The following is a 24947-nucleotide window of genomic DNA, read 5'->3' on the forward strand; positions in this document are numbered from 1 at the left end:
CCCTGCTTTGTACCTGGGTCCCGGCGCCCAGCACAGCGCCTGGCTCACAGCAGGCGGTCGCCTCCTATGGGGGGGTCTCCCCGCCTCGCCTGAGAACACCTGGGACTTGCACTCTGCCAGGCGTACGTTCCTCCAACAAGCACCGCTTACTTTTCTATTTTCATCTTTATCTCTTTTTTTTAAGATTTTGTTTACTTCTTTGACAGAGCAAGAGAACACAAGCAGGGCAGCAGCAGGGGGAGAGGGAGAAGCAGGCTCCCCGCTGAGCAGGGAGCCCACGGTGGGGCTCAGTCTCAGGACCCTGAGATCGTGACCTGAACCGACTTAACCGACTGAGCCACCCAGGCGCCCCTTTATGTCTAGTTTTTATGTCTTAGTTCTATCCACCCAAATTAAAATTGCTCTGGAAATTTTACCATCTTTAAAGAAATACTAAGATCTGGGGCGCCTGGGTCACCCGGTTGTTGGGCATCTGCCTCAGCTCAGGCCATGATCCCAGGCAACGGGGACGGAGCCCCGCGTCGAGCCTGCTCCCCTCTGCCTGCAGCTTCCCCTGCTCGTGCTCATGCACTCTCTCAAAGTAAATAAATAAAATCTTTAAAAAAGAAACACTAAGATCTGATCATTCCTAATTTTAAAAAAGTTTTAAGCTCCTGGAAGTTTTGGTCACATCTGAACTGACAGAAAGCGTACCTTGGTGGCAAGCGTTAGAAGCCACCTCGTGCTTAGGTGCCGGCAGGCACAGCAGGCGTGGACAGGTGCGGGCACAGGCATGTGTGGACACATGGGTGAGTATAGGCAGGTGTGAGCCTGCACAGCAGGTATGGGCAGGCATGGGCAAGTGTAGGCATGTGTGAGCCTGCATAGCAGGTGTAGGCACGTGCGGATAGGCGTGGGCAGGTGTGGACAGGTGTGAGCCTGCACAGCGGGTGTAGGCATGTATGGACAGGCATGGGCAGGTGTGAGCCTGCATAGCAGGTGTGGGCCAGCGTGGACAGGTGTGGGCAGGTGTAGATGGGTGTAGGCAGGTGTGAGCCTGCATAGCAGGTGTGGGCAGGCATGGGCAAGGGTAGGCAGGTGTGGGCAGGCGTAGGGAGATGTGAGCAGGCGTAGGCAGGCGTTGGCAGGTATGGACAGGAGTGGGCAGGCACAGGCAGGTGTGGGCAGGCATGGACAGGTGTGAGCAGGCGTCGACAGGCCTGGTATAGACAGGTGTGAGCAGGCGTGGGCGGGTGTGGACAGGTGTGAGCAGACGCAGGCAGGTATGAGTGTGGTGGTCTGTGGGAGGCTCAGACCCGTCCACCCCGGCTCTCCCACATACTCCCACTGGCAGAACCAGAGGATGTTCCACAGGAAAACCACTGAGCGTTCCGTGGTTTACTGGCTTACGACTGAGAATCGTACAAATGAGAGGCTCAGCGAGCTGGGGTAGATTTGCGGCTCGGTCAGAGGGAACCAGACAGATGGCATGTCCGGCGCCTGCCCAAGGAGCAGAATCCAGCGGGAACAGCTCCTTCCCTCAGGTCTCCTCCAGGGAGCCCCCAAACACCCAAGTCCCCGACCCCCAGCTGCTCCCGGGAACTTCCTGCGCAGCTGGGAGAGCTGCCCACAGCCGACAGCGGTCAGAGCCCGGACTTTGGACACGGCCAGCCCTTGGAGCGGCTGCGTGGTTAGACAGTTGTCCCCAGGCCCCTCCCGTGAAGGCGGGGGCAGGTGACCAGAAACTCGGGGCCGCGGACTTGAGGGGTGGGCGTTTCGGTCTGTGCCGCTGACTAAACCGGTGATTGCTGTCCCGACCCAGGCCTACAGGTACCTGGAGGAGATGCGGAAGCGGGTGCCGCCTGCCAACATGTCCTACTACGTGAGCCAGCGGACCGTGGATGCCGTGTACCAGGGCCTGGGCCTCCCCCTGGTGCGCACCGCGCCGGAGCACGTCTACCACAGCAGCGTGGACGACCGCAAGGACGTAGACGAGGAGGTGCTGGAGGAGGTGGAGAGCGAGCCCTGACAGCCGCTGCTGCGAGCTCCTCTGGAACCTTCCGGGGTTGGTAGCGGGAGCCTTGTTGAGATGAAGACTGGTGTTTGACGCTCCAGGGCACTGGCCGTCCTGCTTAGAAGGGGCCAGCGTGTGTCCTCCAGCACTCCTGGCCCCCGCGGTCCCTTTACCGGGGAGTTGGCTCATTTTTTCCCATAACAGTCTCCCAAGTACAGATTGTAAAGCCTGAAATGCTAGCACTCGAAGGACTGTGCCTGTCCGTATACTCACCGTGCCTCATCCTAGCATGCAGGGGAGTCGCCCGAGAGCACGACTGAATGTTTCCAACAGGACACACCGTCCCTGACTGTGGGGCCTGGTGTCCACTGGGATGGACATGGGGGTGGCCTTGCCCAGGTGACACGGTGGCCAGTGTGGGGCGGGTTCCTTCCGGGAGGCAGCCCCACACAGCTCTGTCACCAGCTCCCGCGGTGAGGGGCCGGCCTTGGGGCGTGTCCGTGCAGGACAGACGACCTTAGGCCCTCCCACCCCCAGCTCCTTCTGCGGTAGGGCCCAAGGAGCACTGCGGACCCCGCCCGAGCAGTGAGAGCCATGCGTCACGGGCTTGAACACCTGCGGTTCCTTTTTATTCTTTCTTCTTGTAGTTTTTTTTAAAGTCTTGTGTGTTCAGGTGAGGAAGGGGCGTGGGGACAGGTTGAGAACCAGCCCGCGGGGGCCCCAGCAACTCCCTCCCTCCTCGGGACCCCCGGCCCATGTGCAGGTGCCCCTGTCCGTGGGGGCAGCACCCCAGGGCCCGCGTGGACGGCTGGCGGGGCATGGGGGCAGGCCGGGCCAGCCACGGCGGGCGGGCTACGGAGGAGCCGGCGGGACGAGTGCATCTCTGAGCTTCTCCAGAAGCAGCAGCGCCCTCACCGCCAGCAGCCGGCAGTCCTCGTCAGGGTCCCGCTCCGCCACGTCTGCCAAGAGAGCACGCGCGGCGGCAGCGTCAGCCGGCTGCGCGCGCCAGCCCCCCGCGGTCTCCTCTCAGGGAAGTCTTGCTGCACAAGCCCCCGTGGGGCCCGGCCATCCCCCCCCAACCCTCCCCACGAGACAGCAGCACCTCAGAGCCCGGCAGAGGCCTCTACCCCGGCCCCGCATTGGGGTAGGCCCCGCTCTCCTGGGGCGATGGTGGCAGGGAGGCAGCGGGACGGAACAGACCCCACTGTCTCCACGGGACCCGTCCCGGGACACGGGACACCGCCGAACGCGGAGCACGAGGCCCAGAGCCGCGCCGTGTCGGGGGCTGGCGCTCACCTGCCAGCCAGGGCCGGGCTTCCAGCAGCTCCTCAGGCAGGTCAGCCAGCAGCCGCGCGGCCGGAACGCTGAGCAGGACGGAGGAGACCGCAGACAGGAGGCCCCGGCGCACGTAGCTGCCGAGGGAGGCCAGAAGGCGGAGTCCCGACGGAACCCCGGGCCAGGGAGACCCGGAGGAGGCTCGGGGTACGGCAGACCCACGGGCAACCAAAGCACGCTCGACCCCCTCCTGCCCCTGCCTGCTTAGAAAGGGTCAGGCCAAGCTAGGACCACCCCCCACCTCCGCCTGTCCCCGTCACGGCGGGACACGGAACCCCGTCTCTGTGTCCGCGCGGGACCCCTGCCCTCAACCCCACGGCCACTCACGCATCAGCATGGAAGCGAAGGGTCCACACAAACTCCAGGAGGGCCTTGCCCATGGCCGCAGCCACCTGGAACCGCACAGACCAGTGGGCAGGGGCCCCGGCAGCCAGAAGCAGTGCCCACCTCTGACCATGTGCTTGGATCCAAGGCGAGGCCCTCTGTGGGGACAGCCACCAGCTGCCACCTCCCACTCACCGTGGTGTTCACCGCCAGGTACATCAGGGCCCCTAAGGTATGGACCAATCTCCCGAGAACCAGCTGGTCCTCTCCCAAAAGGTCAAAGGTCACCAGAGGCCTAAAACACAGAATCCAGTGACCGAGCAGGCTCCCCAAACCCCTGGGCCACCGAGGGACACACGGGGCCCCGGAGGCTCCTCCTCGTCGCCTGTCACAGGCGGCACTCAGAGTCATGAGGGGAAGGCGCTGGGCAGGTGCAGAGCAAGCGGGGGGGCGTCGAGGCACCAGAGCTGGCTCCAGCCCCGCCCGCCGGAACCCAGCACCTGGGAGACCGGCACACAGGACGCCTCATGGAGCTGCACACGGCCCCAGCCCAGGTTGCCTCCCTGCTGGAGGACCGCAGACCCCACGCTGGGAAGCCTCCTGTCCCTGAGGGTCTGCAGACGTCCCGCTCACCTGTCAAAGTGCCGCAGGAGTGGGAAAAAGAAATAGCCAGCCACCAAGTTGAATTCGTTGGGGCGAGCGTCCGGTCCCTGCCGGGCAGAGCCCTGCGAACAGAAGGCGCTCGAGGTGCCACCGCCCCTCCCCCATGCCGGACTCCCGCTGTAGGAGCTGTCCTGTGCGCTGTGGGGGGGGGCAGCTCCTGCCCCGTGACAGCCCCCACCCAAGGGACCCAATGGCTCAGCACACGCCAGGTCCCTTCTTGCTGACGCAGGATTGCTCGGGCTGTCTTCGCAAGCATGTCACGGTCCCGTTTTAAAACCACGTCACTTGGATGCCCAACAGCACGTGTCCGTCACTCAGTTTGTACCACAGACTCCTGTCACAGAGCGCTGGCGCTGGCGCTGTCCCGGTCCTGAATCAGCTGCCACCCCCCGCACCTCCGTGTCGGCAGTGCCTAGAGGCCCCGGACCACTCAGCACCTACTTGGGTCCCGCCCACGAGGACCCGGCCCGGGTCGCGGCTAACCTGAGAGAACCGCCGGGTCTTGCTTCTGATCCGTTCCTCCACGACCACCCGCCAGGCGGGAGCCGGGGTGCTGCTGGGCTGGGAGCCGGGACTCGGGGAGCCGTACTGGGGAGTCTTGGGGAGGCGCCCAGGCCGAGACAGCTCCTGGGCAGCCAGAGTCAGGACCTAGAGAAGAGGGAAAACCCCCAAAGTAAACTGAGTGCCCTCGAGCCCTGTGCGCCGTTGGCCCCCACAAGCTGTGCTAGAGGACACTTGGGGCCACACGAAACGTCGTTCTGAGTATCCCAGCATCACTGCACATGTCGGGGACAGGAGGGAAAGCCGGACGCGCTCCCTGGCAACAGCCCGGTGGCCTTGCTCCGCACCCAGAGCCCCTTCTATGCCAGAACCTCGTCCCATCTGGCGCCCAGACACCCGGGAAAAAGAATGAGGCTCTGACCCATACGGCACACGGATGGGCCCCGGAACCCATGCAGGACGCCCCAGCAGTCAAGGCCACAGAGGGCAGCCTGGTGCTGGCAGGCCCCAGGCCGGGCAGGGCATGCTAATGGCCATTCCTCTGAGGGTGACACAGGATGCCGAAGGTCACACGCCACTGCGAAGGCACCAAATGCCACCGAGCGGCCAGCACAGAGATGGTGACCTGCTCAGAGCCACGACCGTGGTGACTATGCAGTGCAGGGCCAGTGAGCTCACGTCGCCTGGCCACCACCACCACCAGAATTCCTATCTGATTCGGACCCCTGGCCCTCACGGAGGTGACATCCCACAGCCCCTCCTCCCAGACCAGCTTTCCCGCCGACCACTGTGGCCGGTAGGTGCCTCTGCACCACGGCGGCCATTAGAACTGCTTTCCTCGTGAGGCCGAGTAGCGGACCGTGGTATGCACACACCCCATTTGCTCACCTGAAGACCAGACGAGAAGTGCTGCACAGAATTGTCTCTCAGTAAAGCTTTTGTCTAAGATAAACGGCGCGGCCTCCACCTAATCCCACGTGCTGCCAAGAAAGCCCCAGGCGTGTGCCGGTCCCAGCCCCTCCGGTCCAGCCACAAGGGAGCTGGGAAGGTCCTGGTCAGGTAGCTTTTGGCAAGTACGTGCTCCCCGCCCTTCCTGAGGGCATCCTGGGCCTGACGAGCGGACAGAGGGCGCGGGCACTTACGTCCAGGATGTCCATGCGCTGCCGGAGGCTGAAGTTGACGGCGTAGAACTGTGAGGTCAGATACTCTGCTACCTAAGCCGGGCACATGAGAGGCCGCTGGGGCCGCCACCCAGGGCTAGGGCCCCCGCGCAGATGCTGCCTGTGCGGCGGGAGCACAGCACCCCCCACCCCGCCCCACCCCTGTGACTCACCGGGGCCGGGTCTGTGACCACGACAGCCACCAGGGCTCGCTGGCGCAGCCCCTCAAAGCCCACCACGCTCGTCTTCTCCTCCAGGTGCAGGAGCACCTTGGCCAGCTCCACGCTCACCTGCGCGCACAGGGGTTGGCGCGCCTCAGCCCCCCACCTGCTCTGGGCCCCCGCAGCCCTCCGCCTCCCCATCCCAGCCGTGCGCGGGCCTCCTGGGCAGACACGTACCCCGCCCTCGACATCACCTGCCCCGCTCACCTCACGAGCAGCAGCCGGGCTCCTGAGAATCAGCCCCTCGAGGGCTCGCAGGGCCGCCTCCCAGCGCTCCCAGTCCTCAGACGAGGTCAGGGCTACACAGAACAGATGGGCCAGCGTTGGTCCTCAGCCCTGACCTCACGTGAGGCGGAGCCTACAGCCAGAGTCTGGGCGCAGCGCGGAAGCAGAAAAGTCCTGGGACCCGGGCAGGGCCCTTCCCACGGTTCAGCCCCCCAGGGCGGGGCTCCCGGTGGGGAAAAGGCCCACCTTCCACGCAGTCCCGGACGTAGGCAGGCGCCTTCCCACTCTTTAGCTCTTGGTCCCCCGACATGTCATACGGGACAAGCTCGTCATCACTGGGAAGCGGCAGAGACCACAGGGCCAGCCCGTCACCCCGGAGCAGGCAACAGGCGGGCCGTGCGCCTGAGCCACCGGCACTCACCCCTGGTCCCCGAAGCCTCAGCAGTAACAGGTTCTCCTACTAGGGCACCCCAGGAGAGCGGTGCTGCGAGGCTGATCCAAGACCTCCAGACAGCACGGGTCGCTGCTCCCACGCGCACGTGTGTAGGGCTCTGACGCCAGCACAGAGCTGCCCCCCACCTCTGCAGTTTCCACCTGAGACCAGCCCCTACCTGTCCAGGTCAGAGCCCGAGCCCTCCGGCCGGGCCTGGGGGGCACCACCATCCGCGCTCCCTCCGTCAGGGGTCTCTGCAGGCGCTGGAGCCACACCAGGGCTTCGGAGAACAAAGAAGGAACCCTTAGGAAGGCCCCACCCGGAAGCCGCCTCGCCCGGGAAGTGCTCTCCCTGCCGCCACCCTGCCCTTCTTTCCTCGTGTCTCCGCAAGTGCAGTCCAGCATGACGAGGTAAGAAAGTAATACGTGTGTGGGAACGGGCCCTGCCCAGCCAACCATGCCCAGAGCTCGGGCACCACGGGGCACGGAGACCCTCACCTCGCCTCCGCCTCCGCGGGGCTGTCAGCCCCAGGCAGGGGCGCCGCCAGGGCCAGTAGCTCGCGGCTCAGCTCGTCCTCTTCATACTGTAATGCGCACAGGCTGGAGGCGGCAGGGGAGGGCGCCGGAGGGGCGGCCCGTGGCCCCGGGAGCCTCCATCACCGCCCACAACCGTGCAAGTCTCCGCAGGGCAGCGGGCAGCCCACCTTCCGGAGTAGCTGGCGTCCCCGAGGACATCCCGGGGACTGCAGAGGTGGAGGGGAGGGACGCCTGTCCACCGTGCCTAAGCGTGTCCAGAGAGGACGCTTCCAGATGCCCCAGGGAGTCCTCCGGGGGGCAAGTGTTAAGGCAGCCTCTCGGGGGCTATCCCCCTCCCCTCGGGGTCGCGGCCCTCAACTCCACACCAGCACGCAGATCCGTGGACCCAGACCCGGGAAGGTGAGGTGACATGGGGACGGGGAAACACCCAGGGCGCGGCCCTTGCTCACCTGGAACCTCAGGCGAGGCCCCTCGGGGCGGATCCGGGCGCTGGCCACCTCGGCCACGATCATGCCCAGACGGCGCACGGCAGGCAGGCTGCTGTCCAGACGGTTCTTCACTCCCGCCATGAGACTCGCCAGCAGCTCTGGAAGCACCGACGGCCACAGGCTGAGCGCCAGGGGCGTGTGGGGCCAGGCCCGGGGATGGGACGGGGCGCCTGGCCGCCTGCTCACCGTCTCGGCTGTCCCGGAGCTCGGCCTCCCCCAGGTGCGCCAGGCAGATGAGCAGGGCCGCGCTGACGTAGCGCTGCTGCGGGAGGGGCGCGTGGCGCACGGCACTGCTGCTGCCCCACGTCTCCAGGAGCTCCCTCAGCAGCTGGCGGGCGGCACGGCGCCGTCAGACAGCCCCGCCGCCAGCCAGGAGGAGCTCTCGCTGGCACCTCTGGCCCGGACCACAGCGCCGGGGGTGGGGGTACCACGCATACCTGCACGAGGAGCGGGCGCCGCTGGCTGTCCATGGCCAAGTACCCCAGCAGGCTCTGCAGCGTGGGTGTCTGGGACACGGGCCGGGCGTCACTGTCTGCCGGGCAGACATCAGCTACCCACGTGACAGGCTGAGGACCGTCCGCCCAGGGGTCCCCGAGCAGAAGCGGGGCTGGGCTGAGGCTCAGCAGTGTTTTCGGGGTGACTGAGCTCAGCTCCACCTGCCGCGGTCACTTCAGGGCCCCCTGGTGGCCCTCAGCCCACACCCGCGCCACAGGCTCACCGAGTACCGGTACTGGAGGAACAGGATCTTCCGGGTCATCACGAACCGGGTCTTCTTACTCTTCATCACCAGGTTCCCCAACAGCCGCGAGAGGACTTCGGGCCTGTGAGGCCCAATCGGGGGGAGACGGAAAAGCGTGCACCCCAGCTCCGTGCTAACCACGGGGGGCCCAGGGCCTATGCCCCAGCTCCGAGTCACGCCCAGTGCCCCTTCCCCCCGGGAACAGCCCAGCGCGTCGACGCCAGAGGATGTCCTTCCGTGCTCTGGCTACGTCTCGTCGGGGTGACGAAGGAGGCAGCAGCTCTCCGCATGAGCTCAGAATACGCACGAGAGAACCGGACACTTGTCGTCCCTGGAGTCCCCGCCCCCCGCACTCCTGGCTCCTTACCCCGCGGCGACCTCCACCAGTCCTGTGAGCAGAGCCTCCATGGCCCGGTCGGGCACACTCTCCACCAGGCGCCAGCAGACCCTCTGCCAGAGGCAGCTGCCCTCGCTGAGCACCGTCAGCCGTGGCACCAGCACGCCCAGGATCTCCTCTGAGGGGACGCACATGGAGGCCCTGAGCTCGGGGCCGTGCCGCACTCATGGTCCACTGGCCCACCCGCCCGGCCCCTGCTGGGGGCGGGGTGGGTAACAGGCCCAGGTTCCCCAGGCGAGGGGACCGCCCTCCACGAGGGAAGTGTGCTGCCCGCCCCTGCTCGGGACGGCCGCAGGAGGGATGGGGAGACGTCCAGAAGGGGCGGTGGCTCCTCCCGGGCCAGGAACACTCACTCTGTCTCCCGTGGACGCAGGCTTTCCCGAGCACCCGAGACAAGAAGGAGACGGAGCAGTCCCAGCCACCTGCGACGAGAAGGAAAGCGGGATTTTAAAGCAGGGCAGCAGTGAGACCGCAAGACAACCCCTGACTGCGTAGGAGCAGATCCCGCTTCCGGACAGGCATCTCTGCCTCGTAGACGCGCCACTCTTCTCCGTCTAGTTCCGCCGGAACTCTCAGGAGCACCGTCTCTAGCTAGAAGCACCCAGCGAGTTCCCGTAAGCCTGCCACGCTCCTGCTTGCTTCATCACCCGGGATGAGCCCACGCGGTACAGACCGGTGTGGGGGCACGGGGCGGAGGGGGCACCGAGGGGAGGAAACGGGTCATGGGGACAAGGGGAGGACAGGCCCACCAACCCACCAGAAGCACCCGGATGGCGGGGCCCAGCGGGAGACAGTCAAGATGTGCACCACGGACAGGAGCACCTGCCACCTCGACAGAGGCGTCTGAGATCCTACAAGGACGAGGCGGACGCAGCCCCCCCACAGAAGCAGACGCAGTCAGAGCGTGCTGGCGCCTCCTCCCAGCGCGGCGCAGGAGCGCGGGCAGCCTGGCTGAGCCCGACAGAGCCCGTGGGCTGGGAGGATGCAGGCGTGTCCCGCCTCACCCTGGCTCCCGCACCCTCTACAGGGACGACGTGAGCGCATGCGGGAAGAGCACCCACGACAGTCTTGGTGGGATCCTGTGTGCGCCCTGTGACAGCAGAACAGCGAGTGGTACAGACACCAGGCCCGACTAGAGCAGCGGAGACCGAGCGATGTGGTCTTTAAGATGCTCAGCGAAGGCCCCAGCGGTGAGCAGCCCCATCCGGACGGCCTCCCCAGTGCGCCCAACCAGGAGCTAAAGGAATCAAGGTCAGCGCCGTGGGCAGGGTCAATAAGCCAAGAAGTGGGTGCAGCTCAGCACGCAGGTGGCCATCCAAGAGGAGACAACTGACCTGCCACTGGCATCGCCCAGAGAATCCCAAGTCCCCAGGGGCTGTGAGAAGCCGGGGGCAGGGGCGGGAGGGAGGGACGGGATGGTGACCAAAGAAGACGGCTGGAAGGACGACGCGGGGGGCCGCACCTCGGAGAGAGTCCACCACCGCCTGCAGCGCCCGCACGGTCTCCTCGCCGAGCAGAGGGAAGTAATTCTGGGGGAGGAAGGCCTCCAGGTTCTCCTGCTGCAGACGGTTGCCCAGGTGGTCGGGCAAGCCCACCACCTTGGTGAGGAGCGTCTCCTGGAGCAGGGGGCAGGCCGGCTCCGCCAGCGGCCGACACTGGCCCTCCATCACAGCGGCCATCCTGCCCGTGCTCAGGAACCTGGCCAGCAGCTGCGCCACCTTCATCAGACGGAAACTCGGGCTGCAGCAAGAGCAGGAGTGAGGGGCAGAGCCGTGAGCCCCCATCCCTGCATCCCGGGCCCCAAGGGGGAGCAAAAGCCATCCTTAAACGAATAATCCCGCAGCTCAATTGGCACGAGGACCTAAATCCCACTATCCCACTGCCAAGCCACCAGTCACGGGCGGGGCGTGAGTGCCCGCGGGGCCCAGTGCCGATTCCCCACCGTGGAGTCACCGGACACTGCCACTCTCCTCTCCCGCTCCACGCTGTCCCTGCAGTTTACGGCAGCAACCCGCAACCCAGCTGCATCAGAGCACAGCGGCCACATGGCAGGATGGTCTTGTGCTCTGACACTGAGTCTGGGAACCGCCGTGAGCTAGGTGTCCCCACAGGTGCGCTGCGGGGTCCAGGGGGCCCTCACTGCTGAGCCGAGAGCCATGGAGGGAAGCAAAGGAGCCATGGAGGGAAGCAAAGGGCCCCGTGAGGATGCCCACTGCCTACCGATGTCACCCCAGCCTGCAGCCAACCCACTGCCTAAGCCATCGGGATAGGAATGCTCCCTCCCGTCACCAGTGTGGCAGGACCCAGAGCAAGGACTGCAAAGGACATTAACACAAACCGCCTTAAATTTTCAGATGCTCTGCGGGGCACGCGTTCTAGTCTCTCACTTTCAGGACACCACATTGTCACAGAAGCCGACAGCCTGCTGGTTTGCAATCTTTCAGGCCACACTCCTGCTTCGGACATTACAAGTGACCCTATCATCAGACCCCACTCACCCGGCAGCACCCTCGATGGACTCCATCAGCACCAGGAAGGCTTGGTCAGCAGGACCCTCCAGGAAGAAGCTGGCCCACAGGTCCTCCAACTGGCCATCGGGCAGAAGCCCCAGCCAGCCTGGGCTCAGCCTGCCCACGAGACATCTGAGGACGGCGGAGAAGTGCATCCTGGCGAACTCCTCCTGCTCCCCGGGAAGGGCTGGGTTCTCCGCTCCCCGGAGATACCGCTTCAAGGCCCCCAGGGTGGAAAGGATGTGGCCGCCATCCTCAGAAGTGGAAAGGTTGTGAAGGGCTTCCCGGACAGTGAGCCGGACGGCAGACCGCGCCGGATCCATCCTGGAGGCCACAGGACAAGCCCGTGAGAAGTCCACGGAGCCCTTGGCACCCACGCAGGGCCGGTCTCAGACATGCTCTCAGAACCCCCACTCTCCGGCCCCCTCCCCATCTCTCCTCACCCCTGCTGTCGCCCAGCAGTACCCTCCCCCTGCAGCATCTTCCAAGTTGTTCACAGCTGGGTACCCTCCACAGTAGGGCACTGTGCCCCTGGGGCACAAGTGGGGGTGCTGCTGGCACCTAGGGAGTGGGTGGTAGAGGCCAGGGATGCTGGTCAACACCCTATCTGTGCAGGGCAGCACCCAGAGCAGAGGCTAGTCCAAACTCAAAGGTGGGCTGTGCAGAGGCTGGCGGACCCTGGACCACAGGCCTCCTATCACTTCTCTCCCAGAAGCCAGAATCATCTCTGCTAGTATTGGGGGTCGGGGGCCCCTGCAGGGTTGAGTACCGTTAGGTAGGCATCTATCACCAGTGCACCCAGACTCTAGACAAGGCTGCCTAAGAAGCGCCCCCACTCAGCCGGGTCTACGCGGTCTGTGCCGGCGACCAACCCACCCAACGCTCCCTTGCCCAGCGTGCGCCCGGAGTCCACATCGTGGCGTGGCGGGAAGGGGCCTCGTGGGGCCGGCAGGGGGCCTGGGGGACGGGAGGGCGGTCTCCGGGGGGCGTGGAAGGGGCCTCGGGGCGCGCACGGGCCTGGGGACCGACGGGGTGGGGGTCTCGGGGGGGCGCGCACCCGCTCGGTCCTGTCCCGGAGCCTCCCCGGCACGCTCACGGCCCGCCCCGCCGCTGCCACCCTCCGCCGATTCGCCACGGCCGCGGAGGCCCAGCTCCGCGCGCGGTTCCCGGCCTAGAGCGCGAGGCCGCGGAGCACGAGCTCCCCGCGCGCCAGCAGAAGTGCCGCTGAGTTTGCCGGGTCTGTGGGGCCGGTCCCCGGGGGCAGGTCGCGACGAATCTGCCGCTACGCCGGCGACGCGGAAGAGGCGTGGGGACGAGCGGCCGCGTCTGCGCCTGCGCCTGGCGGGGGCGGGGCCCTGGGTGGGCGGAGCCGACAGGAAGAGGAGCGTTCCACGTTGGGGGCGCCGGCGCAGGTGGCCGTGTCCGTGGGCCGAAATCCGGTTCCTTGGTGGCCGCTTTCCAAGCGCGGCTCTTCATGCCGGCGCACGTGCGATGGGCAGCGCCGGGTGCGATCTGCGAAGACCTCCGGGAGGCGCCGGTCCGGCCTCGACTGCCCTAGGGGACGCCCGGGGGGCGGGCCTTCGCTCCGCGCGCTCCGACCGAACGCCCACTGCGCACCCAGGCCCCCCTCCGGGGCGGGGAGTGAGGCCGAGAGTCCCGCTCCCGAGTCCGGGGCACGATGGAGTACGGGCGGGACGCGTACGATGGCGAAGACTGAGAGGAACAACGGCGGGGCGCCTGCGTGGCTCCGCCGGTGGAGCGCGGGGCTCTCGGTGTGGGCCGGGGTCGTGGCCTCGGGGTCGTGGGATTGGGCCCCGGCTGCGGCTCCCCGCTGGCCGGCCGCGAGCGCGCTGGAGACTCTCGATTCTCCCCTTGGCTCCCTACGCCCGTCCCCGGCTCGCGCGGGCGCGCGCGCGCTGGCTCCCGCGCGCTCTCAGAAAAGATCTTCGCAAAGAAAACGAGGCCGGCTCCGGAGTCTGGGGTTGGAATTCCCGCCCTGCGTGCCGGCGGGAGAGCGCGCGGGAGCGGGCAGCTGCGGGCGCGGGGAGCGCAGGTGCGCGGCAGGTGCAGCCCAGGTGCGGGCGAGGCGCGGCGGGGGGCTGGCCCGGCTGCCCGGAGCGGGGCTGACGGCGCGGGTGTGGGCTGGGCCAGGCTGCGCGGAGGCCCGGAGGACGCCCCCTGGGACTGCGGGCCTCCGCTCCAGCCGCCCCTGGATTGGAGCCTCGCTCTCCACTTGCTACAGCAGCTTCTCTCGGCCTTGACCCCCGTGTTGCCGGCAGGCCTGCCAGGCTACTGGGCGCCTCCTGCAGCGGGACACAAACCTCTCGGGCCTTCACGTGTCTGAAAAGTGCGTTTGCTCTTTGCTCCAGGCAGGTTCACGTTTGAGCCTGATGGACAATTTTTTTTTTAAATATCTTATTTATCTACCTGACAGACAGAGATCACAAGTAGGCAGAGAGGCAGGCAGAGAGAGAGGGGGAAGGAGGGTCCCCGCTGAGCAGAGAGCCGGATGTGGGGCTCGATTCCAGGACCCTGGGATCATGACCTGAGCCGAAGGCAGAGGCTTAACCCACTGAGCCACCCAGGAGCCCCAACAAAGATTTTATTTATTTGACAGAGAGAGAGAGCGCACAGGCAGAGGGAGAAGCAGACTCTCTGCTGAGAGCAGGGAGCCTGACATGGGGCTCAATCCCAGGACCCTGAGATCATGACCTGAGCGAAGGCAGACGTTTAACCAGACACCGCACCCCTCTATTTTTGGCAGCCAGCATTCAGTTCTCCAAGGAGAGTCTGAGTCTTTCCCATTGACCAGGCTTTTCCTCCGCAGACACTTCTAGAATCCTCTCCTCATCCACGGGGTTCTGACACTTGATGACACACCTGGCCCTCTCTGACACACAGTCTTGAGACTGACGGATGCTCTTGACTGTGACAACTTCCCAGACTATCTTCCCTTTTTTTTTTTTTTTTTAAGATTTTACTTATTGGGGCTCCTGGGTGGCTCAGTGGGTTAAGCCTGCTTCCCCCGTCTCTGCCTGCCTCTCTGCCTACTTGTGCGCGCGCGCTCTCTCTGTCTCTCTCTGTGTCAAGTAAATAAATAAGATCTTTTAAAAAAAAAAAAGATCTTATTTATTTGACAGAGAGAGACACAGTGAGAGGCACAACACAAGCAGGGGGAGGGTGAGAGGGAGAAGCAAGTGTCCAGCTCAGCAGGGAACCCCACGTGGAGCTCAATCCCAGGACCCTGGGATCATGACCCAAGCCAAAGGCAGACACTTAATGACTGAGCCCCCCAGACGCCCCCCCATTTTCTTCAGTCTCACTCTCCATACTCGCTTTTCATTGGATTGACCTTGAAGGGCATGGTTTCTGTCTCTGTCTCTCTCTCTTTTTTTTTCTTTTCATCTCTGTCTTCCTGCCCTACTTTCTGGGCAATTGTTTAAGCCTTGCCTTTTAGCTTTCCTGATTTAATTACTTATTTATTCGGAAAATCCACGTGTTCATCCTTCCGGACCAACTTCTTCTTTTTTTATTATTTCTTTTCTCGTAATAGCCGCGTTTTCGCCTTGCGGACGCAAAGCTTTTCTTGTCTTCCTAGGGGTGGGGGTTAAGGTCTTTCAGAGTTTTCCCTTGGCTCTCGGCGTTTTTCTGTTTGGGCAGATTCCTGTCAGAGGCCCCGTGTCTAGAGATCTCTAGCTCAGCCTTCATATTAAGCCCGAGACGGTTAAGGGCCAGAAGCTGTGTCTGTGGATGCGGGGAGCTTGTTTTGACAGATGGGGGAAGGGAGGCTCTTGCTTCTTCCCAGGGTTAAAGAAGCCCCTCCTCCTACCTGGGGGCAGGTGTCTGGCGGTGGCTGCTGCTTTCTGGAAGCTGGTGGAACCCTCAGCGCCCCACAATTCAAAATGCAGCATTTTTCTCATCTCTTTCTTTTTAAGTCAGTTTATTTATTGAAAGTAGCCTCCATGCCCAATGGGGGCTTGAACTCATGACCCGGAGAGCAAGAGTTACGCGCTGCACCGACTGAGCCAGCCAGGCGCCCCAGCAATATATTTTACGTAACCCAGTCAGTCCAGAATGTTACCTTTTGAACACGTAGTCCCGTATAAAGTACGATGACTAGTGAGATGGTTTGCATTCCTTTTTGTACTAAGTTCTGAATCCAGTGTGCATTACATCCTTGGCGGACCTCGAGGCCAGTCACATGGCAGGGGTTCAGCCGCCCACGTGGCGCGGGGAAGGGGGGCGCCGGAGAGCCAGCTGACCACATCCTGCGGCGGCGGGGCTGGTGAACAGAGCGTTCACCAGCTGCAGGAGCTCAAGGAGGCCCCGGGGACCCAGGAGCTCTCTATCCAGACTCACACGAGTCCCTTCACTCAAGCCTGTGCCATGCCCCAGCCTCCCAGCGTCCCGGGATGCCCTTGGCCTCTCAGAGCTCTCTGTAATAAGCCGAATGGTGGTTCCCAAAACGTAGGTCCAGGTCCTAGGCCCACCCACGTGAATGCAAGCTTTTTCAGAGCCCTGGGGAGGAAGGAGCAGGGCCCTAGGACATGGGGCACTGGGGGCGCAGGAGAAGAAACTCCCTGTTTTCAGCTCCCCTGTGGGGGTCCCGGGTTACTAGCCTAGCCGTGGGACTCGAGCACAGCCAGTGGCCTAAGGAAGTGGGGCGGGGGACCTCCTCCCAGGGCCGGCGGCAGGGACCGTGATGCGGTCTGCGGAGGGAGCAGAATAAAACCACGGTCAGTGAGACGGCCGTGCACGGTTCCTCTCCCCCAGGCACCGCTTTGGTGGCAGCAGCAGGACAAAGGTGAAGGAGCCCAGGGCCGAGGAGAGGGCAAGGGCAGCAGCACCGGGTGCACAGATCCAGCGTGGCCTGGGACAGTGACAGGTCAAGGGCAGAGCAGGAGGAGCTGCGGAAAGAGCCCCCCAGGGAAGGGAGGGAAGGAGTCAGTGTCCCCGGGCCACGACCAATGACGCGTAACCAATGGAGGTCCCAGGTCAGTGGGTCCCAGGCTGCTCCTTCCCAAGGCTCCAGGGAAGACCGCTCCGGCCTCGTCCAGCTCCTGGCTCTCCCTGCACCCGCAGCACCCCGCCCGGTCTCTGCCTCTGTCTTCCCACGGCCTTCTCCCCTGTGTGTCTTCTGTCTCTCGTAAGGACCCCCTAATTGAGCATGGTCTCCTCTCGAAACCTTTCATGACGGCGGCAGGGGACTTCTTCCCGAATAAACTCACCTTTGCAGGTACACGGGGATTCACAGGGTTAGGACGAGGACCTACCATTTCGGGGGCCACCGTTCAGCCCACCATGCAACCTCTACCGCAGAATAATTTAAGGTGGCCCCCAACCCCGTTTCCTTCGCCTTATCCGAGGGAGAGAGGCAGGCTTCACAGGCCCTTCTGTGCACGGCCAGCATGCTGGGCCCCGCAGCGGACTTGGCTCCAGAGGCTCCCCGGCCCCGGCCCGGCCCCAGCCTGCTTCAGCTTCTGGTTTTTGGGAGCTGAGTGCATGTGTCCCCTGCTAAAGCAATCACCTCCGCATGGCTCTGAGCCGGCCAGGCCAGGGCTCGCACCCAGAATTATCTTCCAGAGAAACTGTTTGCATCTGTTTTAAGCTTGTGTCCTTGGGAACCTCTGGCTCTCCAGAGCTCACTGACTGGAGGGCAAATGCTTTTCATCAAGGTGGCAGGAGGAGGCTGACTCCCAGCCAGGGTGGGAGAAGGAAAGCCGCTGCACGGGCAGGCTTGGGGGGGGCGGGGGCAGCAGCGCACGGCCAGCGGCCCTTCAGTCGGGGGCTCCTCTCCACATCGTCAGGATGGGCTGCCCGCGGAGGAAGGCCCTGTCTCTCCTCCTCATTCTTGTGCCTGTGCATCTGCACAGGGCTTTGTCCCAGGGAGCCAGCCCTGCAGGGCCTAGGAAGCCATTTCTCGAGCGGCTCCGCAGGCTGGAAGAGCAGGTGAGTGTCCCCACCGCGTGGGACGGCTGTGAGCGCAGCTCTACAGCAGACGCAGCGACAGACGGCGAGCGTCGTGCTCTGGAGACACAGACGTGAAACGCAGGCTTCTTTCCACCCGTGACTCTACTGTCCCCTGCAGTGGGCCACCCATAGAGTAGGCTGCTGGGCTCTGCTGTGAAGTCAAGCCAACCGACATGGATGACAGGGTGGGAGTCAGGCTGGGCGGCGGAGTGGGATGCCCCAAGCGGGGGCGCTGGAGGGGTGCTGGGGCATGCTGGGCATCGGGGTGGGAGCTCTCTGCCGGCACTGCCCGCTTTGATCCCCAGAAACCACTCACGAAGCCCCCCCTGCCCTACGTCCACTCAAGCAGGACCCTGAGTATCACAGGAGTGAGGCGTGCAGGGTATGGGGGCCGTAGGGGAGATGGGAGCCTGAAGCCCTCACCCCACAGGGTGCAGCCCAGAGACCTTGGGATGGTCACGCGTGTCTCTGAGCGAGGCCGCCATGGGGCTGGGTGTGGTCATCGGCCCAGCCCTGGTGTAGCTGCCTGGGGAGCCGGTCAGTGGTCAGCGTGGGGCACGGCCAGGGGTGACAGGCACCCGGAAGCGTCCGCGGGAAGGCTTGTCCTGCATCCTTGCTGGCCCGAGACCCCTGCAACTGCTGCGTGTCTCTCTGTAGTTCCGGAGGTTCCAAGAGGTGACCTTAACCCACCTGCGAGACCTCGCCAGGAACTACAACCTGTCGTACAACGTCGATGCCCGGTTCCAGAGCCTGGCCCGCGAGACCCAGGCGGTGGCCCTGGCTGTGAACCAGTCACACGCTGCCGTGCAGGGTGACCTGAGCCACCTCAAGACCCGGATGCAGAAGACACAGCGCAGAAGCCGGAAGGTGGAGTCCAGGCTGCTGGCCCTGGGAGCCGCCCTGAGCGAAAGGGACAGGCAGCGCACCCAGGACAAGGAGGAGCAGGAGGCGCGGAGGGGCGCCCTCTCCAGCGTGGCCCTGGCCGTGAGGGCCCTGCAGGACACGCTGGCTCACCTCACGGCCCTCGTGCAGGGCCAGGATGCCAGGCTGGGTGCTCTCGAGGCCCGGATGCAGGGGCCAGGTCCCAGCACCGCGATCCCGGCGCCGACCCCGGCTCGGCCCCTCACCCCACCTGGGCTGCCCAGCCCCAGCTCCCCAGCGGTGCACAGGGGGAGGCAGGTGCTCAGACCTTCGCCTGAGACCGGGGACCCGCCTCAGGACTCCGCAGGCCATCTGCAAGGGACGCGGGCACCCCCCGGCCCGGGCAGCCAGCGGGCGTGGCCCCCCGAGAGACCAGGAGAGAGTGAGTAAAACAGCCTGCCCTTACCCCGTCGGCCTCCCCCTCTCCTCCCTCGTGCCTCCTCAGGCCTCTGGGCCCCTCTGAGCAGCGGGGAGAGGACACTTCACAGCCCCGTGCACCCCCCACAGAAACGGGGGCCGTGGGGGAGGTGATGGCTTGTCCGCAGGCTCTTCCCAGCGCCCTGGAGCGGACGTGCACAGACGTCAGGTGCTGCCCGGGGGGTCCCCCACTCCCTCTTGTGACCACTCTCACAAGGGCTGGTGGGTTAGCAAGATGTCCTCCGTCGCTCGGGGATGTGGTTTGTGCCGAGCGGGGCCCCTCTGTGGAGCCGGCCCTCTGCTGCCTCACATCTCCCAGGACAGGGTTTCTTGGGCACTACTGACATCTGGGGCCTGCTGGGCGGCGGCGTTGTCCCGGGTGCTGTGGGGTTGAGCAGCGGCCCGGCTTCTGCGCACGGAAGGCCTGTCCATCTTTACCTTGTTTTTGACTGGATTGCTTCTCTGTCTGGCTTACCAGCCCTGGGGCCCCAGGAGTCGGAAACAGGGTTCCCCTCCCTCTGGGTAGCTCTGACAGCCTCACCAATGAGACGGAGCTGACCGGCTGACCTTGGAGGGACCACCAGGGCCCCTGGGAAAGATATGGGGATCCCCAAAGTTCTGACAACCAAACTGCCCACAGATATCCCTAGGTGTCTGCTGAGGGGGGGGGGGCAGTCACCTCCAGCGGCACCTGCTCTACGTTATTATTTTGATGCTGACTATTATTTTAAAGAGAGAAGGGAGGCGGAAGGGGCAGAGGGAGAATCTCAAGCAGGCTCCCCGCTGAGCTCAGAGCCCAACCCAGGGCTCGGTCCCACAACCCTGAGATCACGACCTGAGCCAAAATCAAGAGCCAGACGCTTAACCGACTGAGCCACCCGGATGCCCCCTGCCCTAGATTACGACAGACATCCCTGAGGGGAAGAGAGGGGCTGGGAGCCTTCCATCCTTGGGTCCAGTGGGCTGGCAGGTGAGACCTGTAGGTCCCCAGCCTGCCAGTTGGAACCCCAGACCTCACCCCACCCCACAGACCCCTCTGTCAGGCAGACCTGAAGGGGGATGGCCCCAAAGACGTTCACATCCTGACCCCCAGGCCTTGTGCCTGCAGGCCCCTCGCAGGGTCAGGGGACTTTCCAGCTGTGATTACAGATTGTGAGACAGGAGGGGATCTGGGATTGACACCGGGGTCCTCGCGGGGGAGGCGGGAAGGTCAGAGAGGGAGCTGGGGCCACAGGGATGGAGGTGAGAGGAAGGTACTTTGACGACGCGGGAGGGTCCGTGAGCCACGGAGCGGGGGCGTCTCAGGAAGCTGATGGGCAGGAAAGGGTTCTCCCTGGGGCCCCCACCATGACTTTGGTCGGAGGGACCAGCTCTGGCCTTGACCTCCAGAAACGGAGGATACTCAGTGCATGTTGTTTGGAGCCCCTGAGTCTGTGGGGCTCCCGCGGCTGGGTGCATGCCTGGAGGCTCACTCCCACCGGGGTGTAGACCGCACTGGCTCCCAGTCTCCCCACCTGCAGGATGGGCCGATCGTGCTGTGAGGCCCACGGGGACCCCGCTCGGCCAGCCTCCCGGCTCATGCCGAGGCAGCCCCGCCGGGTCTGCAGCCCCTGCCTCCGCGTGCTGCCGGGGCTGACTCCCCTCTCTGTTTCCAGCCTGCGACGTGGGCCCCGTGCTGGTCTTCCCCAACGCCTCCACCCAGAACGTCGCCTTCCTCAGCCCCGGCTTCCCGTGGGGCCTGCGAGCCCTGTCCGTCTGCAGCTGGGTGCGCACGGCCTCGGGCCGCCTGGGCACCCTGCTGTCCTACGCCACGGAGGAAAACGACAACAAGCTCGTGCTGCACGGCGGCGGGAACTCCCTGGCCCCGGGCGCCGTCCACTTCGTGATCGGAGACCCGGCTTTCAGGGAGCTGCCCCTGCAGCCGCTGCTGGACGGCCGGTGGCACCACGTGTGTGTCATCTGGACGTCCGTCCTGGGCAGGTACTGGCTGCACGTGGACCGCAGGCTCGCGGCCACCGGCTCCCACTTCAGGGCAGGCTATGAGATCCCTGCAGGAGGGTCCCTGGTGCTGGGCCAGGAGCAAGACAGCGTGGGTGGTGGCTTTGACAGCTCTGAGGCCTTTGTGGGGAGCCTGGCAGGCCTGGCCATATGGGACCGGGCGCTGGTCCCCGGGGAGGTCGCAAAACTGGCCACCGGGAGGGAGGTCCCGGGGGGCGCCATCCTGACGCTGGACGACGCCCAGTGGAGTGGCGGGTTTGTGCAGCAGGTCAACTGCAGCTGCCTGGAGCTCTGTCCCTGAGCCCTGTGCTCTGGGTCCCCGCCGGAGCAGCCTCCGCCACCCTCAGCCACCCCCCTCCCCACCCACCCCAGTGCGCCTGCCCTATCCAGGGCTCCTCCGGACTGGGAGGTGACAGGGCAATGTGGGAAGGAGGGAGTGGGCTGACAGGTGCGGTGGGGCTGTGGGAGGACCCACGGGCTGTGACGTCATCCCCGCCTGGGGGGGCAGGACTCCGTGGGGCCTCACGTCTGCGCTGGGTTTGCCCATGGAGAGCCCCATTTTCGTGGTACCTGGGTGGGTGCGTTTGAACTGCCACGGCCCTCTCTCGAGGTGGCTTAGAAAGTGTCCCCCTGGGTGGTCCTTGCTGCCGTGTCCCTCATGGGAAGGACCAGGAATCCATTTCCTGCCCTGAAGCCCCAGCGACTTGACTGGTCACCCTGGGGCCTCCGTCAGGGTGCCGCTGTGGGAGTCTGTGAAGGGAGCAAGCGATTCAGAAACAAACGGGGAGCAATCGCCCCGGCTGCACTTTGAAGGCACCCTCGTTGGGGCACTATGGGAGCAGGAGCCAGGCGGCCACCGGGAGGTGTGTCCAGTGCAGAGATCGTCAGCGAATTCACAGAGCTGTGCCCCCATCACCACAACCTAGCTTTAGGGTGTTTTCATGCCCCCCAAGTCATGCCTGTTAGCGGTCGCTCCTGTCCTCCCAGCTCCGGTGCCCCCTGACCAGCCCTCTGGGCGATCGGCCCGTTCTGGGCACGGTGGCACACCGGGGCCGGGTCCTCTGCCCGCTGGGCGACCCCCCGCCCCCAGGGAGCCCGCACTGCTCTCCGTTCACCCGCTTCTAGTCTCCGGCTTTTGTGAATAAAGCTCTGCGAGCAGCCTCACGTGAGTCCTTGTGCAGACATGGGTCCCTGTTTCCCTTGAGTGGGGGCCTGGGGCTTGAATTTCTGGGTCACGTGGGGGAACTCATGTCTGAACTTTCAAAGAAACGGCCAGACCAGTTTGCAGAGCGGCTGCCTCCCTCTCTGTTGCCACCCCACCCCTGCCAGCGTGAGCTAGATGTCGTCTGTCTGCCAGTGTTTATTTTTACAATTCTGAAGCGAGGCCCCTATCAGATCCGGCACCGACAGAAGGGCCTTACGTTTCAGCGTGATGAAAACGAACCCCTGTGGTATCGGGGATTCTCATGGGAGAATCAAACAGGAGCTCACACAATCAGGAAGGAGGCCATGAAGACAGGAGAGGGTGCTCGGGCAGAGGGGGACACCACGGGTGGGAGAGGCGAGGAATCACCGAGTTCAGAAACAGGCTCGGTTCTTAGAACTCTCCTTGCTTTATTTTTTTATTTTTAAAAGATTTTATTTTTAACTAATCTCCACACCCAACGTGAGGCTTCAACTCAGGACCTCGGAATCAAGAGTCCCACACTGCACCAGCTGAGCCAGGCCGATGCCCTGAGAAGTCCCCCAATTTTCTTTTTTTAAAGATATATTATGCATTTGTTTGGGAGAGAGCATGCACGTCCGCGTGCACGAGAGCCTGGGGAAGGGCCGAGGGGGGGAGAGACTCTCGAGCTGACTCACTGCAGAGCGCCCCATGCGTTGGGGGTGGGGGGCACTCGATCTCCAGATCCTGAGATAATGACCTGAGCTGAAATCAATGGTCAGATCTCGGGCTTAACCGACTGAGCCACCCAGGAGCCCTCCCCCACTTCACCCTAACCAGCCAGACTGGCCTGGCCTCGAGGGGCCGCTTTCAGCCCTGAAGCTGCTCCTTGAGGGAAGTGCTCTATCTAAACAATGACTTCCTGGGTCTTCTAGGGCACTCCCGTCTCTGCAGAGCTGTGGTCCCAGCCATCAGGGGCCGTGAGGCCAAAGACTTGAGGTGGCTGCCTCCCCATGAGTCAAGGTCAGAGGAGGCCTTCTAGGACCGAAATCCGCCTGGGTGGCCCCACGGGTGCTCCCTGAATCACCGACGTCGGCTTCCCCTTGCACTTCCCCAGGGCACGTGCACCTTTGGGGACTGTCTCGGACTCTTCTTTCCTGGGCCCCTGGGACTTTCTCTGGAGCTCTTGGGATGACATGCTGCTCTAGGGAACACTGCTAATCTCTTTCTTCAGGGACAGCAGGGTCCCCAGCATAAAAAGACCACGCAGGGTATTATTTCCGGGCCCTCCCCTTCTTGCGGGTACTTACAACGCCTGAGGGACCCAGGAAGGCCCACCATCCATAGCAGCATTGCCCTACAAGTCCACAGACCCTAAAGCTGCAGGAATAGGGCAGAGACAGCCAGCCACAACCACACTCGGGAAGCTTCGTGGGGAGTGGGATTCCAGGAGGACAGAGTGGGCTGGGGAAGGGCTTGGAGTCAGGGCTGAGACAGCTTCAGGGAGGGCTCTGGTCACTGAGGTTTTGGTCTGTCCAGCAAGACAAGGGAAGCCACGCAGGGTTTGAAGCAGGGCAGTCCGAACACAAATCTCGAGCAATCGGCCATCCCCACAGGGTCAGTTTCCCCCCTCCCTGCCTAACCTTGCATTCTGAAGCCTGACCACCTGTGATCCATCAAACCCCACCTATGACCTGAGCCTGTTGTGTTTCCGGGTAAGGACAGCATGACCCTGAGGCGCCCTTCTCATGCTACGGGGTCTGGGGCCTGGTGAGAAGCTGGGGCTGGTTTCTCCCTCCCCACCCCCCGCCCCCGGCCTGTTCGTCCTCCAGAAGGACCACTGGGCCCGCACAAGCGCAGTCAGACCCCTCAACTGTCTGACAGTTTCGGCCTTCGGGACCGGCCACAGAGATGCCCCCCGACCTCCAGCAGGAACTCCTTCATCCAGTCCAGTCGGTCAACACATGCCCAGCCCCAGCCCACCTGAGCCTCACAGCTGGTGTGCCAGGCCACAACTGGGGGCCGTCACACCGCCCTGGTCCATCACTCGAAAGGACAAAACCAGATGACACGAGTGAGAAAACGCCCTTTTTGGAAAGAACGTTGTTCTCGGAATTTCCAAAAGAGCATTGCACAGTCATTGTGGGGAAAATTCAAAACCCTGTCCAACTTCTCTTATTCTGGTTTTCGTTCTGATTTCAAGTTATGTGGGGGGAGGGGCTCTATTCCTTTCTCAGCCTCAGAGCCTCTGAAACACTCCGTCAACTTTTTTCTTTTGACAAGTTTCATACCTAAAAAACAGAAGTTGCAAGACGAGCACATTGTGGTCATACAGGTTGGGCCTAGACTGACCGTGACAGCCCTCGGCCACAGCTGGTCCCCTCTGTCGCCGGCTCCCGTCCCCATGATGGTGCAGGTGCCGGCGTCCCAGCCCATCCACCCGCAAAGGCCGCGTGTCTCCTGAGAACAAGGACTTTTCCTGCGGTGACCCCAAGACAATGTTCACCCTAGGGCAGGGAACCGGGCAATCCCCCCACCCAGCCCAGTGCACGCCCAAGGTCTGCCAGTTGTCCCAGCGAGGCCAGAGCCGCCAGGAGCCTTCAGCTGTCCCGTCCCTTCAACCCCTTCACAGAGGGCGGTCCCGGCCCTTCCCGGCGGAGCACAGCCGCCCGGCAGGGTGTGTGCAACTCCCCGGTGGTGAGGGGACTCGGCAGCAATGCCCCAGAGCCCGCCCCAGAGCCTCGCGTCCTCGTCAGCACAAGCCCCGGGAGGCCCGGGCGGTGCTCAGCCTGTCCTGGGCTCCGGGGGGCCTCCGCGGGGCTTCCAAGATTTCTCCCCCTTCCTGCTTGTCGGTAACGTGCAGGGAGATGCCGAGACCGCGCACGGGGTCCGCACGCAGCGGACCTGCCCGCACCGTGGAGGCCCCGCCTGCGACCGGTCACTCCCCCCGC

At 64.1% G+C, this 24947-nt stretch overlaps 3 protein-coding genes across 4 annotated transcripts in view; 2 read left to right on the top strand and 1 right to left on the bottom strand.

Moving 5' to 3' along the window:
- The window catches only part of IFT140 (intraflagellar transport 140), a 72963-nt gene extending 70339 nt beyond the window's left edge, over positions 1-2624 (top strand). For both annotated transcript variants that reach the window (XM_080829856.1, XM_080829857.1), the window contains one exon: positions 1802-2624. In XM_080829856.1, coding sequence (XP_080685982.1) covers positions 1802-2008 — 207 coding nt within the window. In that variant the 3' untranslated portion in view covers positions 2009-2624. The remainder of the gene's footprint in view (positions 1-1801) is intronic.
- On the bottom strand, positions 2594-12695 carry TELO2 (telomere maintenance 2). The gene is made up of 21 exons (XM_080829858.1): positions 12583-12695; positions 11514-11849; positions 10478-10755; positions 9369-9437; positions 8986-9133; positions 8598-8700; positions 8317-8385; positions 8066-8207; positions 7841-7977; positions 7353-7438; positions 7034-7135; positions 6669-6757; positions 6405-6496; positions 6150-6266; positions 5959-6030; positions 4799-4963; positions 4286-4377; positions 3848-3947; positions 3656-3720; positions 3290-3405; positions 2594-2952 (listed from the first exon to the last, which is right to left on the bottom strand). Exons 2-21 carry the CDS (start codon positions 11846-11848, stop codon positions 2846-2848), a joined length of 2484 nt encoding a protein of 827 aa, XP_080685984.1. The 5' UTR covers position 11849; positions 12583-12695; the 3' UTR covers positions 2594-2845.
- A 4638-nt stretch (positions 12696-17333) lies between these two features.
- On the top strand, positions 17334-21999 carry PTX4 (pentraxin 4; the record flags this gene model as incomplete). Its single annotated transcript, XM_080830884.1, has 3 exons — positions 17334-17474; positions 18153-18798; positions 20489-21999. The coding sequence occupies 3 exons, from the start codon at positions 17334-17336 to the stop codon at positions 21130-21132; spliced, it is 1431 nt and encodes a 476-aa protein (XP_080687010.1). The 3' UTR covers positions 21133-21999.
- Between the last annotated feature and the right edge of the window lie 2948 nt (positions 22000-24947).

The sequence above is a fragment of the Martes martes genome (genome assembly GCF_963455335.1).
Source record: "Martes martes genome assembly, chromosome: 18".
Lineage (NCBI taxonomy): Eukaryota > Metazoa > Chordata > Mammalia > Carnivora > Mustelidae > Martes > Martes martes.

Bases quoted from the DNA above. Each gene is read 5' to 3' on its own strand.
- TELO2 (XM_080829858.1), bottom strand. From the start codon at position 11,848: ATGGATCCGGCGCGGTCTGCCGTCCGGCTCACTGTCCGGGAAGCCCTT. The intron at 7,439-7,840 runs GTGAGCAAGGGC...TGCGCATTACAG, and splicing joins GGCCTCGCCTGAGGTTCCAG to TATGAAGAGGACGAGCTGAG. The intron at 4,378-4,798 runs GTTAGCCGCGAC...TTCTGTTCGCAG, and splicing joins AGACCCGGCGGTTCTCTCAG to GGCTCTGCCCGGCAGGGACC.